Source organism: Bos mutus, chromosome 26 (genome assembly GCF_027580195.1).
Source record: "Bos mutus isolate GX-2022 chromosome 26, NWIPB_WYAK_1.1, whole genome shotgun sequence".
In the NCBI taxonomy this organism is placed as follows: Eukaryota; Metazoa; Chordata; class Mammalia; order Artiodactyla; family Bovidae; genus Bos; species Bos mutus.
In genome coordinates this window covers 40,577,582-40,598,341 of record NC_091642.1, presented here as the reverse complement: position 1 = coordinate 40,598,341, position 20,760 = coordinate 40,577,582, and the positions used below count along the sequence as shown (strand labels likewise).

The 20,760-nt window shown below is 38.7% G+C and overlaps 1 protein-coding gene across 3 annotated transcripts in view; it reads left to right on the top strand.

The window, feature by feature from the left end:
* The window catches only part of FAS (Fas cell surface death receptor), a 66,099-nt gene extending 46,059 nt beyond the window's left edge, over positions 1-20,040 (top strand). For 2 of the 3 annotated variants that reach the window (XM_070363797.1, XM_070363799.1), the window contains 2 exons: positions 10,233-10,281; positions 19,989-20,040. In XM_070363797.1, the coding sequence (XP_070219898.1) occupies positions 10,233-10,281; positions 19,989-20,025 (86 nt within the window). In that variant the 3' untranslated portion in view covers positions 20,026-20,040. Of the gene's footprint in view, positions 1-1,577; positions 3,767-10,232; positions 10,282-19,988 lie in introns of those variants that run through there. The other variant, XM_070363798.1, reaches the window with a different exon arrangement.
* Positions 20,041-20,760: the final 720 nt, after the last annotated feature.

Genomic DNA, 20,760 nt, shown 5'->3' with positions numbered 1-20,760 from the left:
AGGACAACAGTTATGTAAGGGGGCAAGACGTTCTGGTTGGCTTAATCCATGTGGCTCAATCTTGAGCCTCGGGTAGGATCAGGTTTCCCTGAGTTGCCAAAGATGTAGTTGGGAGGAGGACCCTTGCTAAGAGGGTAAAAGGGGGAGGGGGGTTCTCAGTAGGAGTGCTAGGATGTTTTGGGTACCCAACTCAAACTGACAATAGAAAAATACAGTATCAGGTTGGCCAAAAAGTTCATTTGGGTTTTCCATAAAATGCTATGAACTTTTTGGCCAACCCAATACATTACAGGACGGGCAGTCCAAAGGCAGGGCTCAGCAATACCATGAAGACTGCTTGGACTAGCTCACAAGCATTAATTGTTCAATACTCAGGAATTTTGTAAGCCAACTGTTAAATTGTTGGCAGCTTACTGACCTGGGTTCGATCCCTGGGTCGGGAAGATTCCCTGGAGAAGGAAATGGCAACCCACTCCGGTACTCTTGCCTAGAAAATCCCATGGATGGAGGAGCTTGGTACAGGCTACTGTCCATGGGGTCGCAAAGAGCCGGGCATGAATGAGCGACTTCGCTTCACTTTATAGTACTGTGGTGGGAATAATTACTTTGCTTTTTAGGTAGAAGAGATCAGTCTACTATGAAACCCAGTGAATGTCAGGAGACTTCCAAGTTTTGCTTAAAAGTCCTACATTTAATTTCTAGCCACCATTCCAAGCATCTGTCTGGTAACACTTACACTGATAAAGATAGGATCAAGCTAAAGAGTGGGACATGTCGGAGAGACTAAGCAGAGCAGAGAGAAGCTCTGTCTTCTTCTCTTCCATGAGCATGTTTGAAGGGGACTTTCCTGGTGGTCCGGTGGTTGAGAGTCTGTGCTCCCAATGCAGGGAGCCCAGGTTCAACCCCTGGTCAGGGAATTAGATCCCACATGCCACAATTAAGAGTTTGCATGCTGCAATGCAGATTGAAGATCCCACATGCCACAACTCAAGACCTGGCACAATCAAATAAATAACTAGTGTTAAAAAAATGTTTGAAGAGAGGGGTTAGCTTTCTGACACCAACAGTAATATTTTTTTTAGTTTTTTAATGAGAGGGGACTAATCTAGTGGCAACATTAATCACCTTGTGAGACATCTGCAGTCATCAACCATCAGCTCCTATTGGAGAGACAAACCCAGAACACGGAGACTGGGTGCCACCAGTGGCCACCGAACCAGGAAGGGAGAGCCTTTCCTTTCCTTCCTGCTCGCCTCATTTTCTCAGCTTTCTCCTCTTCCCCTTCTTCTCTAGCAACCACTTGAAATCACCTCTCTCTTGCCCCTCGCTCTTCCCCATCCTTCTTCTTTCCCTCCATCTCACGCATTTGCTATATTCTTTCCCTTTACTTCTCTAACTTGCACATTGGATTCATCAGGAAAGTTGTATAACCATAGCAAAAAATATTTTTAAATTAAAAAAAAAGACTTAGAGTCTAGAGATTCAGGATATGTTGGTCCCAGAAAACATTTTCATCAATGTACCTTGGATCTACTGTGTGTATGGCACTAATAATCTTGTGGTATCTGCCCTCCTAGACGAGTAAGCTAACTTCAGCTACGAGGGAAAAAAATCGCAACTACAAAATTAAAGACCAAAGGACTGGTCCACTGGTCCTTCAAATGCATCTGTGGTGAGTGAGGATGGCTCAGAACATATCCATCATTGAAAGGCGCATCAAGGTCAGCAAGAGAAAATGATCAGTAAAATAACAAGGTTACACTTTGCTTTCAGATGGCCAGAAGATGGCAGTGTTTCTCCTAGTACTAACTGCCCTGCTTGTATAAAAGACATGCCTACAGAAACAAAGTGGTCATTTTGTGCTTTTAATTCTTTTTTTTTTTTTAATTTTTCCTAGTACAGGCACAGCACAGATTGGAGTAGTAGGTCAAGGACTCAATCTGAAATCAGATAAATCCAAGTTCAGATTCTAGTTCTGCCACTAACTTACAATCTTGAATTTAACATCTCCAAGTTTCCGTTTCCTCACCTATAAAAGACACATCTGGCTTGCCCTTATGATGGAGAAGAACAAGAAGAAAATACATTGGCAAGTGTAATAAATTATAATGTACTATGGAACAGGTTCTTAACCATTAATGTGCATAGAATCACCTGAGAAAATTCTTTAAATGCATATTCTCCAGGTCTTTCTCCCAGAGATGTTCAGTAAGTACAGGGCTGTGCCTGGAAAGGTGTATATTACCAAGCATCTTTGATAAATAATCATGATGCTGAAGGCTCTTGGACCACAATTTAAGAAACTGCGTTATGCAAATATATACCAATTGAAAGAGAGATTAAGGCACAGAAGTTATTAACTTCCTTTGTAATAACACTAATTATTTTCTATTTTGAATAAAAGTTTTATGAAGTCCCCTTTACTCATAGATTAATTAAATCAGAGAATTGTATTTTGTTCATCCTTTGGTGTTCACAGCAAATATTTATAAATATTTACTGTGTGGTAATCAGATCTGGGGGAGGGGGGAAGATCGCCTGGAGGAGGGCATGACAACCCACTCCAGTATTCTTGCCTGGAGAATTCCATGGACAAAGGAGCCTGGCAGGCTATGGTTCATAGGGTCACAAAGAGTTAGACATGACTGAAGTGACTTAGCACACATGCAATCAGATCTAGGACAGTCTGTAAAGCATCCTTGAAGGTTTTACCTCATTTACAGATATATTTGGGTAACAGGACTTGGCAGACTCAACAGAATCATCTTGAGCTCTGCCTCTGGACTCCCATGGGCTGCTCTTTGCTTACAAATAAGTGAACCAGTGCCTTCTGATAATGGCTTCACCCTGCAGAAAGAGGTAGATGTGCAGGAAGTTTAGCAACGAAGTTTCAGGAATCTCATTAAGTTCTCCGTCACTGTGTCTATCACAGACCTCCAGGTCTTTCCGACCAGTACTGGCAAGATTTTCACAATATCAAAGCAAAGATTCGGCACCCCCTACTCTTCAGAGTGTGCTCATCCACTGTGTTGTTGCCCCAGCAGAGACGGTCCAGTTCAAAGCGTGCACAAGCGTTATGCAGTCTGGCCCCTGGCGAGTGGGGCTGGAGTAGAATAGCTTGATGTGACAACCCCAGCACCTGGACATTAGTATTTCTACTCTCATCTTAGGCAACAGGAGACAGCAAAGCTTCCCAAAGGGGCTGCAGAAACTTGCTTTGCTGGGGCTATGTTCAGACTTCACACTAATATGGCAAGGAAGGTGCTTAAATGGAATCACAGAATTTTTAGTCTTTGAGAAAATCCCTGTTGAACTATTCTTTTTGAGCCAGGCACCATTTTAAACCTTTCACTAAAATGTTAATAAAATATCCAAAGACTCCAGTACTCTTGCCTAGAAAATTCCATGGACTGAGGAGCCTGGTAGGCTACAGTCCATGGGGTTGCAAAGAGTCGGACACTGACTTTACATACTTACTTACTCTTTGTGGAGCTAAGATTCTAGCAGCAGGAGACACACTACATAATAAATGGACTTGATTGCAGTTGATCTTTATAAAGACCATTTGTTGAATTGGTGGAAACCTGAATCAGTAAATGAGAGGTGATCTCAATGCAGCACTTCCTTTTTTTATTTCGGTGGTTTTATTCGTCCAGCTCTTGCTCTCAGCAGTTGCTTAGGAAAAAAGATTGAATACAGAAATGTGAGGAGCATGGAAGAACTAAATCTGATTTAAATGTAGTATAGCAAATAAAGGAATGTGATACTGTTTTTGCTTGACCTAAAATGTGACTCATTAATGCAACACTTTTTGCACCCCATCCTGCCAAGTCCTTGTGCAAAGCACACTCTGCCCTTGGGCATTTTCCTGACTCCACTACTTTTTTCTGGGGATGACCTATGCCTCACACCTTAGTCATCTCTTCACTGAGAAAGGACTTTCTTAAGAACATCGAATTTGGAAAGTCCCTTTCTGCACCTCTCTTTTTTTGTTTTCAACTGAGATGAAATTCACATAAGATTATCCACTTGAAAGTGTACAGTTCAGCGGCATTTAGTATACTCACAAAATTGTGCAATCACCATCTCTCTCTAGTTCCAAAACATTTCTATCATTCCTAAAGAAAACCCTGTATCCATGTAGGGGTCATTTCTCCCCATCCCCAACTCCAGCCCCTGGAAACCACCAATTTGCTTTCTGTCTCTAAGGGTTTAACTCTTCTGGACATTTCATATAAATGAAATCACATAATATGTGGTCTTTTGTGTTTGCTTTCTCTCAATGAACTGTATGTCTAAGAATATTCAAGTGAAGCAGCAGATTTTAATTCTGCAGTGAAAAAAAGGAAATGCAATAAGAACCTGCTAGTTCTTATCTGATAGTTATAATCAAAGATTTTTCTGATTTCTTCAGCTTCAGGTGACACATACAATGCTTGTCAGATTTATATTTCCTAGGGCAAGTTTTCTTTGGATAAAGATATATAATAACACCTGAAACTAACACAACATTGTAAATCAACTATATGCCAATAAAAATTAAAAAAAATATTCAGAATACATGTGGCAACAATAATAGCTTTGATAGGTCCTTGCATAGTCTTTCCTCAGTTTCTGCCCTTATTGTCAATAAAAGCAAGCATTTCAATAGAGGTTTCAGTTCACTTCAGTCGCTCAATCGTGTCCGACTCTTTGCGACCCCATGAATCGCAGCACTCCAGGCCTCCCTGTCCATCACCAACTCCCGGAGTTCACTCAAACTCGCGTCCATTGAGTCAGTGATGCCATCCAGTCATCTCATCCTCTGTCGTCCCCTTCTCCTCCTGCCCCCAATCCCTCCCAGCATCAGAATCTTTTCCAATGAGTCAACTCTTCGCATGAGGTGGCCAAAGTACTGGAGTTTCAGCTTTAGCATCATTCCTTCCAAAGAAATCCCAGGGCTGATCTCCTTCAGAATGGACTGGTTGGATCTCCTTGCAGTCCAAGGGACTCTAAAGAGTCTTCTCCAACACCACAGTTCAAAAGCATCAATTCTTTGGTGGTGAGATTGTTTCCTGTAAGATGTGAAGCTAGAGGGTCTCACATGTGGAGAGATTTGAGGTAGTCTTACTTTTTTCATTTATGGAGAAATATTTCTGGTCCTGAGTGTTCATTGGAAGGACTAATGCCGAAGCTCAAGCTCCAGTACTTTGACCACCTGACGCAAAGAACTGACTCATTGGAAAAGACCCTGATGCTAGGAAAGATTGAAGTCAGGAGGAGAAGGGGACGACAGAAGACAGATGGTTGGATGGCATCACTGACTTGATGGCCATGAGTATGAGCAAGCTCCAGGGGTTAGCAATGGACAGGAAGGCCTGGCGTGCTGCAGTCCATGGGGTTGCAAAGAGTCAGACATGACTGAGTGACTGAACTGACTGACTGACTTACTGATTACTGGTTCACTCAAGAATCCTTTTAAATTTTAATTCCATCAATGCATTTTATTCCCAGACTTTGAGGTAGGTATTATTATCCCCATTTTAAGGATGAAGAAACCAAGGCTTTAAGAAGATAAAGCTTCATGCATATTTATACATCTTTCAGCTGACAACGCAGACTGAGTTTTTACATTCTAGAGAAAGTTCTAAAATAATGAGCAGTGTCATTTGCAGGAACTCTTAGTCATTCCTACATCTCACTGGAAGCCTAATGAGCTTTCATTGAAAACCAACATAGGTCTGACATGAGATTTAGAATTAGATGAAGAGGTGCCTGCTCTCACCTAGAGAAGACTCTCTCAGTTGAGACTCAATAAAGATGACCAGACCAGGCTCAAACTTTGCCAGTGTCCTCTATGCCTCATACTGCTCCTCACAAACTCTGTGTACGTGTATGTGAGTTCCCTGTTCTGTTTTTTTTTTTTTAATTTGAGGATAGTTGCTTTACAGTGTTATGTTGGCATCTGCCACAAACAAGGTGAATCAGCCATAAATAAACAAATATATGTATATCCATCCCTCCTTCTTGAGCATCCCTGCCCCCTCTCATACGTTACTTCTCTTGGTCATCAACTCTATTCTGTTTCAACTCCACAAAATGTATCAGTTCCTAATGAGAGCTTTAGTAGCATTCTTGTTTCTATAGGATGTTTTCAAGACTGCACCAGACAAAAATGTTTGAAATGGTAGCTGACTTTACAACACACACATAGACTTTTAACGTTAACCTTTGTTAATTCAAGAAACATATGCTATATACTTAGCACTCAGTTTAATGCTGGGGATATAGCAATGAATGAGATAGACATTGTTCTTACCTCACTATGCTATGTTAAGTCACTTCAGTCGTGTCTGACTCTGTGCGACCCCATAGATGGCAGCCCACCAGGCTCCCCCGTCCATGGGATTTTCCAAGCAAGAGTACTGGAGTAGGGTGCCATTGCCTTCTCCGTCTTACCTCACTAGTAAGAACTTATTTCATAGTGGAAATATACAGCAGGAAACATCTCCAGTAATTAACTAAATAATTTCTTCTCTAATAAGGAACATCAAGAAAAAGTACAGGTGATAAGAACTGGTTTAACAGGGGAAACTATTCTAGACTGGGATGAGGGTAGAAGACTAAGGAAGAGCTTCTCAAGGACATGATATCAAACTGTATTCTTCTATATCTAAATGTATCTCTAATGGATATGAACAGATATTCATGAAAAATTAAAATGTAATTATCTCCAAACAGTGAGCATTGGAATTATGTAGAATTATTCTTTCAACACACACACACAAACACACACACACACATATGAAATGAATTATTTTTAAGGCATTTCCTATGTAAACTACATACACATTTATTGAAAGTTAGATTTAAATACAATCAAATGAAAAACAGATGATCTCTGCTGATTTTTGATCCTTGACTCTGCAATTTTTACTAAATAAGGAGCTATTTGATATCCATAGAGGCACTTAGGAACTGTCAGATGTTTTGTTTTTCCAAGAATTGGATTGCAAAATACCTATTACAAACTCAAATAATGACAGTGTCTGCTGGAGAAGGAAATGGCAACCCATTCCAGTGTTCTTGCCTGGAGAATCCCAGGGATGGGGTAACCTGGTGGGCTGCCGTCTATGGGGTCACACAGAGTCAGACACGACTGAAGCGACTTAGCAGCAGCAGCAGCTGGACCCTAATGGAAGCCATCGCAAGAGGCTAGTCTTTCTGCAACACCAGGCAGAGAACTTCCTTTGTGATGCACTCGCTCAGGTCAGAGCGCCTTTGCTGGATGAGTATGTCAAGGAGGCTCCTGGACAGAGTTTCCTTGCTGTCCTGAGGGAAAGGCAAGCCGAGCATGTAAAAGCACATTCTGAGTGTGCTTAGGCTGCATCGTCTTACTCCTGCGAATAACCCAGAATGGCAGGCAGGACATGACTGGAGTCATTTAACCTCTGTGGTAGTGAGTGCACATGAATCACCTTGTGGGGTAGGTTTAAAACGTAGAGGATGTTCTCATGCAGATTCCAGTGCACAGTGGTAATAGCTGAATTCCTAACATGGTTCTCCATGAGTGAATTCCAGTGATGATCCCCTGAGAAATACAGACCTAGGAACCTGCAGATGTGCTTCCAGGAGCCTTGAGTCCTCTAGAATTATGTATTACATTGAGCTTGCGTGTAAATTTTTCTAGGAAACAGCCCATCCTTTTCATCAGCTTTTCTAAAATCCAGGTTGGAAATGAATTACAAATCACCTCCTTGAAGAGTATTGATTGACGTGTGCTTCTTAAGGGCTAGGTGCTCATTGAACACTTCATTTCAACAAAAGCCGGTGAACTAAGTAATTTACAAATGATAAAACTGAAGCTCAGAGAAGTTAAATAGTCCCTCCACCTGCCGCTTCAACAGCCCTGAATGAATTCATCTGTTTAAAGTGTACAGTTCAGGAGACTTCCCTGGTGGCTCAGTGGTAAAGAATCTGCCTGCCAATGCAGGGCACACAGGTTCCATCCCTGAGCCAGGAAGATCCCACGTGCCCCAGAGCAACCAAGCTCATGCACCACAGCTACTAAGCCTGTGCTCTAGAGCCTGGGAACAATTACTGAAGCCATGCACCCTAGAGCCCATGCTCTGCAATAAGAGAAGCCACAGAAATGAGAAGCCTGCATGCCTAAACTAGAGAGTAGTCCCCCACTCCACAACTAGAGAAAAGCCCATGCAGCAATGAAGAACCAGCATAGCCAAAAAGTAATTAATTAAAAAAATTAAGTGTACAGTTCAATGGGTTTTGGTATATTCAAGGGATTGTGCAGCCATCATTATAATCTAAATTTATAACATTTTTATCACCTCACCAAAAAACTCATACTCATTAGCAATGAGTCCCCATGTCCGACCCTAGGTAGGCACTAATTTACTTTCTATCCCTGTATCCTGGACATTGGATATCAATGCAGTCATGCAATATGTTGCCTTTTGTGACTGCTTTTTTCCACTTAGCATAATATTTTCAAGTTTCATCCATGTTATACCATGTACAGTACTTCATTCCTTTCTGTGGATAAATACTGTATACAATTACGTTGTATAGATATATCACATTTTATGTATCAGTTGGTGGATATGTGGGTGGCTTACACTTCTTTGCTATTACGGATAATGTTGTTTGGCACATTCTTGTACCAGTTCTTGTGTGGACATGTTTTCATTGCTCTTGGGTATATACCTAGAAATAGGTAGACTTGCTGGATCCTATGTCAACTCTAGGGTTTACATTTTGATGAACTGTCCAACTTTTCTGGGAAGTGACTACACCACTTTACATTTCCGGTAGCAAGCAACGTGGGTTCCAGTTTCTCCACGTTCTCCTAATACTTGCTACTGTCTGTCTTTTTGATGATATTCATCTTATGGGATGTGAAATGATATTGCACTGTAGCTCTGATTTTCAACTCCATAATGACTACGACATCTATCAAAATTTAGAGTCTATTGGTTATTCGCACAACTATGGAGATATGACTATTCATGTCGATTACCCACTTTTGACTTGTCTTTTTATTATTGAATTATTAATGTTCTTTATAAATTCTAGACTTCAGTCACTTATCAGATACATGATTTGCAATATTTCTCCTATTCTTTGGGTTTTCCTTTCACTTGCTTAATATCATTTGCAGTCCAAAAATTTTTAATTTTAATACAGTCTACTTTATCTATTTTCTTATCTTGTCACTTGCGCTTTTGGTATTGTATCTAAGAATCCATGGTTTAACCCAAGGTTACCAAGATTTATTCTTATGTTTTCCACTAATGATTTCATAGTTTTGTACCTTTAGGTTTATGTCTATTTTGAGATAATTTTGTTATATGGTGTGTGATAGGAGCCCAGCTTGATTTACCGGTATGTGGATATGCCCAGGCGTCCCAGAACCATTTGCTGTTCTTTCCCCATTGAGGCATCTTGGCACCCTTGTCAAAAGCCAATTTACAATAAATGTAAGGGTTTGTTTACTAACTCTTAATTCTATTCTATCAATCTATATATCTATCCTTATGGAAGTACCACACTGTCTTGATTACAGTCTGTTTTGAAACAGGAAAATATGAGTGCTCTTGCTTTATTCTTTTTGCCAAAGCAAAGATTGCTTTGGCTTTCGAGGTCTCTTACATTTCCATATAAATTTTAGGATCAGTTTTGTACATTTGTGAGAAAAAAAAAATCCATGTAACTGCAAGCCACATTTTATACTTTATCTTCCTCTTCTTTCTTGATATATATTAAATTCAGAATGTATATGTTATTGGCAGGCATGTATGCTATTCAATGTGCTGTGTTATTGGATAATGTTTCCATATTCATTTTTAACCACACTGTCATCAAACATAAATCTAATTATGGCTGTCAAAGAAGGAAAAACAAAATATCTGTATTATGGTCTTTCAAAGCTATGGGAGCTTAATAATTTACCAAGTGTTGTGCTTCAAAGGCTTTCATATTGTTGATGACTCGTTATTGTATACAAGCAGTTAATCTTATGTGCTTAAAGTCTAACATTTGAGATAAAAACTCAGCGGATTTATTGTTAAATTTTAATGATTTATTGCTGAATGATGAGATGGGGATTGCATTCTGCTCTCAGGGAGCACTTTTTCATAAATAATATATCATAGTGAGAAAAGTATGTCTACCAATGAGAATTCATATTGTACATAATTGAGACTCTTTTTTTTCTTCTAAACTATATTTTTCAGCATTCCAAAGGGACCCAGAGTCCTATGGTTTTGAAAAATTACACAATAGGTAAGTTAAGGAGAAAGAATGCAAATAAAATATTTTTTTCGAGTAATGGAGTGTTTTGTTTGTTAAATTTATTCAAGCAGTGCTAATGGAATGCATATCTTCTGTGGCAATAAGACAGCCAGGGTCTCAACTTCATGATGTCGATAATCAAGTGCAGGAGACTTTCCTCCGAGTCTGCCAATTTAGTACTGTGGCCAAGAAATTCCTTCCAAATTGTTCTGCATTTCTAGCAGTGTGGACTTAGCCAACACATTAACCTCTGTCACACATTTTCCTCACATGTAAAATGTCTACAAGGTTATAATGATTAGATGATCTGAACAGAGTATCTGGTGTGCAGCAGTGACATAGTAAAGAAAATAGGTTATGTATGGGGCACACATCTTATACACCCTTTCAGCTTCCTTCAACTCCACAGGTCTCCCAGGACTCCAGCTACTACTCCACTTGTCAAGTACAGTCCCCTAAACTCTGCTTGTCCCTGTCGCTCTGCTATCTAAGGCTACCCAGTAATTGGCGCTGAGTGTGTTGACTCAACCTTGACTACCAGCCCTGTTGGTGTTTCCAGTTCTGGTCATCATTTCTAGATTTAGACAGAACACCATGTATCAGCGTTTGGGGATGAAAAGACTGGATGACACAACCCAGGCACATTTTCTCCTTGTGGGAAAAAAATGTTGAATATGGCAAAACATCCATTGGGAGGAATCTGGGCAGATAAATCTTCTCCCCCTCCTCTTTCCCCAAAGATAGTCTCTCTTGCCATTCAGTTGGAGAACTTCCAAGTAGATAGATACTGCTCTGCTGAGCAACCCTCTGTGTCTTTTTATGACTTGTCATGGAGCAGCGGGCAGCGTCATTTCTGATGGTTTCACATCCTTCCTTGCCCAGAATTCCCAGACACACATTTCAGCAGAGTTCAAGTTTAAATTTTATTGCCATTATTTTTTTCTTGGTCTAAGAATAATTTTCATGTAGATTTTGGGTAAGAAGTATCTAAGACCTATGACACAAACATTGATAAACTAGTAGAACACTCCTGTCTTAAACAAAAGTCCTGTGTTCCTGGAAGTCTTTTTTTTTTCTTTTGCAAATTAGGCTCTCTTCTCTGGAAAGTTAGAAATGATAACATAAGAAAGGAAACATGCCAGTTGTTCTATCTTAATGAGAAATTATTTAAACTGGAAAACTCAAGCATCCCCATCTCTTTCTCTCTCACTTCCCATATCCTATTTATCACTCATGCTAGTCAATGAAATTTATTAACAATTTTAACCCATGTCCTTGGCCTTTGTCCCATTATGAACTTATTCAGACCCTAGTCACTACACTTCTAGACAAAATGCTGAGTTGCTGGTTAACTGGTCTCCAGTTTCATCCTATCTGAACCCATCTTCCAAACGCCTACCAGATCAGTCTTTCTAAAATATAAGGTAGATTGCTTTGCCCTTCTACTCACAAATCCTCAATAACTCATTGTCTTTTAGAGATAGCATTCAGGTTAAATTCATTTGCCTACTAGTATGATGTATTACAAGAGTATGATAAATATTGAGGAGGGAAATGCTAAGTACTATGAGAACAGGGAACAGGGAGAGTGGGCAATGTTTTATGAGAGGTATTGATGTTTGAGCAATTTTTTTTTCAGGAACTAGATTTAGAAAGGGTCCAAACCATTGACTGTTTCCTGTGCTTTCTCCTACATAAGGATGTCCCCTCCGGCAGATCACAACACTGTCCAGCAAGTTCCCCACTCCTCCCCGTGAGAGGGTGATGCGTGCATGTCCCAGTATGGCTGCTCATGTGGCTTCTGCTCCTTCATTTTATTTACAGCTGTGCTGGGTCTCTGCTGCTTTGTGTGGGCTTTCTCTAGTTCGGTGAGTGAGGATGTGCAGGCTTCCCATTGTGGTGGCTTCTCTTGTTGCAGAACAGTCTCTAGGCTCATGAGCTTTAGCAGTTGCAGCTCGTGGGCTCTAGAGCACGAGCTCAGTACTTGTGGCACACAGGCTTTCGTTGTTCCATGGCATGTGGAATCTTCCTGGACCAGGGATTGAACTCCTGTCCTCTGCATTGGCAGGCAGATTCTTATCCACTGAACCACCAGGGAAGTCCAGCTTCTGCTGTTTCTTGCAGGAGGCCATCCTTTCCTGCCCCATTTGAAATGTAATCATCTTGGCCATATGATTTGTCTAATGAAGCCTGAGTGGAAATGTATGAATCTTCCAAGTAGAAGCTTTAAGGGCCAAAGTGTAGTTACCTCATTTCCTTTTGACCCTTTGCTATGACATCACTAAGCTGCAGACTGAAGCTGCCCTCTCATTTTGGGTCCAGAGCAAAGATTATTTGGAGTAGAACTGCAGCTGACTCACAGTCGGCAAGTGATAGGAGCAAGAAATAAACTTTTGATGTTATTAAGTCTCTGAGATTTGGCGAGTTGATAGCTATTGTAATTAAACCTAGTCTAAGCTGATCCATATGTTTACTTACAAGGTATTTCAGTTATCAATTGTTGTTTACAATCCACCCAAAAACTAGTGGCTTAAAACGGCAATTATCATTTTGTTTGCTTACAAACCTGCAACTTAGGCAGAGCTGGCGTTGGGGAGAGTTGAAGCTAGCATCTTTCTGTTCCCTGAAGAATAAATTAGTGCAGCTCAGTGGCTGAGGGCTGGACCACAAGATCCCTCCCTCCCTCCCTCCTTTCCTCCTTCATGTGTCTGGTGGTTAAGGTTGGCTGCCATGTGGGATCTGAGCTGGACTGTAGTCAGAACACCAACATGCAGTTTTTTCATTCATCTTCCAGAGTAATCGCTGGCTCTCACCAGCAAGCAACCCAAAAGAAGTAAGCAGAAGCCCCATCATTTTTGAAACCTGGCCTTAGCAATCACAGAATCACTTCTACATCTATACTACACACCCCACATCTTAAACAAAACAAAACAAAACAAAAAGCAAAAAAAATTGTATTAGAGTTCTCCAGAGAAACAGAGCCTATACGGTGATCTATATGGTGAGAGAGAGAGAGTTTTAAGGGATTGGCTCACGCAGACGTGGGGCTGACAAGTTTGCAATCTGCAGTGCAGGGAGGCAGGAATCTACATTGCGGTTTTGAGTCTAAAGGTGGTCCAGAGAAGAATTCTTTCAGATTTAAATCACAAATTGCAAATCCCCCAGGAGAAACATAGCTCTAACCATATGAGAGAGATTATGAGTTCTTTTTGTGATACAATGGTAACACTATCCATTCATGGACACTAGTGAAAAGTGGCTATTTCACCAAAAAACCTTCATAAGGCAAATGGGACAGAGGAGGTATACAAACTACATTCAATTTAAGATACTCCGATTACCCAATAAAAAAAAAAATCAAATCAATTTAATAGGAAAGGAAAAATTTTCTCAGAATGTAGAGGCAAAAATGTGATTTGAGAGTTAAAAGGAGAAGATGGCAAACATTTATCATTAAAATGACTTTAGAGTTGTGGTTAATACACTCAAACATTAAATAGATTTATAGATTTAATCTAATTAATTAATAAAACAACCTAGGAAAGGATTACAGAATGCCATCTAAGCATGTCATGAGACAAAGGTGAAAGAACTCAGAGGTCAAGATTTTAAATCTAATCTCATAAAATGAGTATTAATTTGGAATCTCCCACTGCCATCATAAAAACTCAAAAAGAACGTGTGTGTAGGGGATATGGGGGAGGGTATTAGTGCTTCTATCTAGGGCTCAAGAAGATTCAGCTTAGAATTATGTAGCTTCTGGTTCTTTATACTGGTACACAATTGCATTAAAGTTATCAGTTGTCAACCCAGAAACTGAAACTTGTTGCAAATTTTGATGTATTTAATAAGAAAATTGAATATAAAAATAATAAATGCAGTTAAATATTTATATAACTACATAATTTAAGCTTGTAAATAATTTGATATGTTTGAAATGAGGTCATCAAACATTAATCTAAGCCTCTCCTGGAAATAATAGTTCTTGTTTTATATAACATGTACTCAATTGGTAAATATACAAGATTGACAAAAGATATACAGACAAAGAAAATTAGATTTCTAAATTTTTGCTTTATAAATTAACTATTACAAATGGATTCAAGGTAACATCACACATTACTCAATTAAACTTTCTCAAGTTGGATAAATAGCTAAAGTGTAAGACTAGTAGTGTTAAGAAGATTCTCTTCTATTTCTACTTTATTCTCAATACTGAAAATGTGTTGCTGGCACCAAATTCTTCATTCCATTAATTGGTTGGAACTCCTTACCATTTTTTGAGTAAAATTTACAACAGTCCTAGAGGGTGGAAAGTGCTGATTCTCAAATAACGATATACCTTGTTTATTGTGCTTTGCTTATTTGTGTGTGGGTGTTTTTTTGTTTTGTTTTTTGTTTTTGTAAATTGAAGGTTTGTGGTAACCCTGCATTGTCAAATGATGGTTAGCATTTTTTAGAAATAAAGTTTTTTTAAAAATAAGGTATGTGAAAATGGTTTTTAGACATAATGCTATTACAAGCTTAACATAACTGAAGTTATGTTTATACTATATAAAGTATAGTATAAACGTAAGTTCTGTATGTACTGGGAAGCCAAAAAGTTCATGTGACTTGCTTTATTGCAACATCTGTTTTATCGTGGTGGTCTAGCACCGTATCTGCTATATCTCAGATGAGCTTGATAAAGGACTGAAATGGTATGGACCTAACAGAAGCAGAAGATATTAAGAAGAGATGGCAAGAATACACAGAAGAACTGTACAAAAAAGATCTTGACGACCCAGATAATCACGATGGTGTGATCACTGACCTAGAGCCAGACATCCCAGAATGTGAAGTCAAGTGGGCCTTAGAAAGCATCACTACGAACAAAGCTAGTGGAGGTGATGGAATTCCAGTTGAGCTATTCCAAATCCTGAAAGATGATGCTGTGAAAGTGCTGCACTCAATATTCCAGCAAATTTGGAAAACTCAGCAGTGGCCACAGGACTGGAAAAGGCCAGTTTTCATTCCAATCCCAAAGAAAGGCAATGCCAAAGAATGCTCAAACTACCGCACAATTGCACTCATCTCACATGCTAGTAAAGTAATGCTCAAAATTCTCCAAGCCAGGCTTCAGCAATACATGAACCGTGAACTTCCTGATGTTCAAGCTGGTTTTAGAAAAGGCAGAGGAACCAGAGATCAAATTGCCAACATCCGCTGGATCATGGAAAAAGCAAGAGAGTTCCAGAAAAACATCTATTTCTGCTTTATTGACTATGCCAAAGCCTTTGACTGTGTGGATCACAATAAACTGTGGAAAATTCTGAAAGAGATGGGAATACCAGACCACCTGATCTGCCTCTTAAGAAATCTGTATGCAGGTCAGGAAGCAACAATTAGAACTGGACATGGAACAACAGACTGGTTCCAAATAGGAAAAGGAGTACGTCAAGGCTGTATATTGTCACCCTGCTGTCACGTGTCACCCTGTCACGTGAGTCTGAGTGAACTCCGGGAGTTGGTGATGGACAGGGAGGCCTGGTGTGCTGCGATTCACGGGGTCACAAAGAGTCGGACACGACTGAGCGACTGATCTGATCTGAACTGATGCCTGTATCTCAGAGGTAGCTCAGGTAAGAGAAACAGAAACCTGTGCTCTAGTGCCAGCTACTGAAAAACAAAAGAAAGGTCTCTAATTACTAAACTTGAATCTTTAGAATCAAGTTAAATAAGAGCTCTACCTAAAGATGAAAGGTGTTTGCTACTTCATATTCACCAGCAGAGGAACAATTCATCAAGTACCATGTAAAATCATGGAATACAGTATCACAAAAAGAAAATAATAATTCTCCAGAAGCCACACTTAAAGTTATGGAATATTGTGATATAACTGATAGAGAATTCAAAATGGCCACTATGAAGAAACTAATGAGCTACAAGAAAATTTACAGGCAGTTCAATGAACTCAGAAATAAAATTAATAAACAGATGGAATACTTTACCAAAGAGATTGAAACTCTAAAATACAACCAAATAGAAATTATGGAGCTAAAGTATTTAATAAATGAGACAAAGAAACATTGGAAAGTATTGGAAATAGAGCAGACCATAAGGAAGAAAGAATTAGTGAGCTGGAAGATAAAAATTTAGAAATGATACAAGTAGAAACAGCTAAAATCTAAACCAATGGGACTTTCCTGACAGTCCAATGGTTAAGACTTTGCCTTCTAATGCAGGGAGTGTAGGTTTGATTCCTGGTCAGGGAGTTAAGATCCCACATGCCTCATGGCCCAAAAAATCAGAACATAAACAACAGGATCAATATTGTAACAAAGTCAATCAGATCAGATCAGATCAGTCGCTCAGTCATGTCCGACTCTTTGCGACCCCATGAATCGCAGCACGCCAGGCCTCCCTGTCCATCACCATCTCCCGGAGTTCACTGAGACTCACGTCCATCGAGTCAGTGATGCCATCCAGCCATCTCATCCTCTGTCATCCCCTTCTCCTCCTGCCCCCAATCCCTCCCAGCATCAGAGTCTTTTCCAATGAGTCAACTCTTCGCATGAGGTGGCCAAAGTACTGGAGTTTCAGCTTTAGCATCATTCCTTCCAAAGAAATCCCAGTAAAGACTTTTAAAAAATGATCCACATTCAAAAAATCTAAAAAATTAGAAGCTAAAATATGAAGAAATTCTGTGAGGACTATCTGACTCTATAAGGAAGGGAAACATAAGGATAATGGGTATCCCAGAATGAAAAGAGGGGGAGAAGGAAGCAGAGAGTTTATTTAAAGAAACAGTAACTGAGAACTTTCCAAATTTGGGGGAGAAACATATACAAGTCTATGAAGCTAAGAGAACGTCCAATTACCTCAACACAAAAAAACTGTCTCCAAAACACATTATAGTAAAATTATCAAAAGTTGATGACAAAGAAAGAATTTTGAAGGCAGACAGGGGAAAAAAACAGTAACCTACAAAGGAAACCACAATAGACAATCAGCAGATTTTCAGCAGAAACTCTACAAGGCCAGGAGACAATGGAACGACATACTTAAAATACTGAAAGACAATACTGAAAATTATCTTACATACTTAAAATATTTGACATACTTAGAATACTGAAACTGTCTGCCAAGAATACTCTATCCAGCAAAGTTATCATTCAGATATAAAGGAGAAATATCCTTTTTTTTTTTTTTGGCATCTGTCTTCTCATGCAAGGGAAACAAAAGCAAAAATAAGCAAATGGAATTACATCAAACTAAAAAGTTTCTGCATAGCTAAGGAAACTATCAATAAAGTTGAAGAGACAATCTACTGAATGGGAGAAGATATTTGCAGATTGTATATCCATTAGGGGATTAATATTCAAATATGGAAAGAATTCAAACAACTTAACAACAACAAACCCCCCCTAAACAACCCGACTAAAAAGGGACAGAAGATCAGAATAGACATTTCTGTAAAGAAGAAACACTGATGGGAAACAGGTACATGAAAAGATGGCTAAACATTGCTGTACTAGGGAACTGCAAATCAGAACTATAATCGGAATTATAAAGGCTATTATTAAAAAGGATAGAAATAACAAATGTTGGAGAGAATGTAGAGAAAAAGAACACTTATATACTGTTGCTGGGGTTGTAAGTTGGTGAAGTCACTGTGGAAAACAGTATGAAGATTCCTCAAAAAATTAAGAATAGAACTATCTTGTGATCCAGCCAATTAATATCCACCTCTGGGCATTTATCTGAAATGAACAAAAACACTAGTTCAAAACAATATAGGCACCTCTATGTTCATTGCAGCACTATTAACAATAACCAAGAGATGGAGACAGCCTAAGAGTCCAAGGAAAAAGAAGACAGAAGATGTGGTTGGTATACACACACACACACACACAATGGAATACTACTCATTCAAAGATATCATGAAAAAGATAAAATCTTGCCATTGGCAAAAACACGAATGGACCTTGAGAATATTATGCAAACTGAAATAAATCAGAGGGAGAAAGACAAAAAGCATGTGACTTCATTCACATGTGAACTATAAAACAAATAAATAATTTAACAAACAAAAACAAACACATAGAGAACAGAGCAGTGGTTGCCAGGGTGGAAGGGGAAAGGCAAAATTAGTAAAGGGAGTTGACTGTAAGGGGAGGAGTGGAAAATGTGTACAGAAGTTGAAATATCATGTTGTATACATGAAATTTACATTATGTTATAAACCAATGTAACCTCAATAAAAAGTAGGGGAAACCAAGTGTATTATCATCTTAATTTTTTGTAAATCTCTAAATCTGTTCTGGAAAACAAGGTTCAGTTAAAAAAATTCATTGTCTTTCAAATACAAAAGTTGCAAAAATGGAGACACTTCCATCAACTATTCTGATGGAAGTCCAGGTCCAACTAGACAGCGTGTGTGCTGCGGTTTGAGAGTGACTGGCAGGCTACAGTCCGTGGGGTCTCAAGAGCCAGACACGACTTAGCGACTAAACAAAACCCCAGGAAGGCTATGCCCCTAAACTATTAGGAAATGAGCCAGTCATTTCATTTCTTGAATTCATAAAGACTTTTCTGAGCTAGAGATGTTAAATGCATTATGTGTTTGGAAGCCTTGGAAGGATGTGTAGAGAAGAGGAATAGTAAAAAATATGGAATTATACCATTTCTTCTTTTTGTTTTCTGGGTGGTACATTTGACTTCTATCGCAATTTGATTCTGTTAAACTTAAGTTAGAGATTTGCCTTCCTTTTTATATTAAAACAGTTTTGTAACTGTCATCCCAAGCTAATCTTTCTCACTTTCCTCCTACTTGCTGTGTTGGATATAAGTTATCCTGGGGTTTGCCTCATTTGTTGATGATGGATGTTAGATTGTAGCTGTGAGCTATATTCCTAATGCCAAGAATTTGGGAATATTATAATTGGGTAAAAAGTTTGTTTCTATTTTGAAAAATTTAAATATAATCTAATAGGATATATATGGTACATGATACAATAGAGACATTCATGTACTCACAACCAAAGTGTAACAAATATCAGCAGTTGTCATAAATGTTTCAAATATTTTAATAAAAGAAAAAAAGCTTTAAAATATATGCCCTGGAAAAAAACTAAATATACACACAATTTCCATTCTAAGAATTCATTATTGTACTTTGAATCCAGTAGAAAGTTAAGAAGGACGGCCTTGGCAAAAGAACAATAAAAAGTATAGCACAAAGCTTTGAGAAATAGGAAATTAATAGAAATCTGTACTCTTAGGAGGAAGCAGAAAACATCACATGTGTTTCCTCCTATAGTGTCAGTAAGTACTTTACTTCAAAAAGGATACAGAAGAGGGAAAAAAAGGATACAGAAAGACTAAAACACAACCTTGAGTCTATCTTTCCTGGAAAAATGCAATCTTATACACATACACACACACAAACATGCTAATTTGCCTCCAGGTTTTTCTTTCTGGAATTTCCAAAGTCATTTAGAGGTCAAATTTACTTAGGTTCTAATTTTTTTGCCTCTTACTGTCTAAATAGCCGTCACCGTATCATTTATTGTTATAGCCCTTGACTTAGAGAGTTGAGTGATCCATTACATAACCTAGTACATTAGTTTACATTACATAACCTAATACATTACATTACATAGTGCTGTTAGTTCTTATCACTAATTGTTTTATAACTTTATATCTTGTCTCCCCAGCTGGGCTGTAAATTCTTTCATAAAAGATTGGTGCTGATTTTGAAGTCCCAGAGCTTAGTGACTGAAAGAGTTGTGCATCTTGTAAGTCTTCAATAAACACAGGTTGAACTAGCATTTTTATTGCATTTAATTAGTGTTTTTTTGCATTTTTGTAAGTGTCCTCTATTCTTGATACCATCACTAAATCCCGTTAACATTTAAAAGCCCAGCTCAAGTCCATATTTCTCCAAGAAGCCTTTTCAGGTGTTCCAAATGACATTTTTAATCCACATAGTTCTTATAGGCTTATAACTCTTATGTTTTAGTTTGTATGGTACATTGTACTTACATTTAAGTTATGCTGTAACTTACATTTACATATTTGGTAACCATGCTATGGGCAATTTGACCAGAGATCACAGCAAGTGTGCATCCTGAAGTCAGAGGCCATCCACTGACTGGTTATAGGACTTAATCAAAGAGGTTATATGATGCCATGCATGGAGGATGCTCCATAAACATTTGTGGAATAACTTTAATAATTCAAACCCTCCAACTCTCAGTTTTTTCATCTATTAAACACGTGCAACTGGATCTAACCTGGAGAAATTATTGTAAGAATTAAATGAGATAATGTGCTAAATGTAACCATATATTAAATAGAAAATGTTTATTTCAGGACATATCATTGGCATTTGCCTGTCTTTTAGTTTTCCATAGACTTAGTGAGTTTTCTTTACATTTTTTCTTTTCCTTTGAAGGATAATGAACCCACTTCACCTTTCATGCCTTC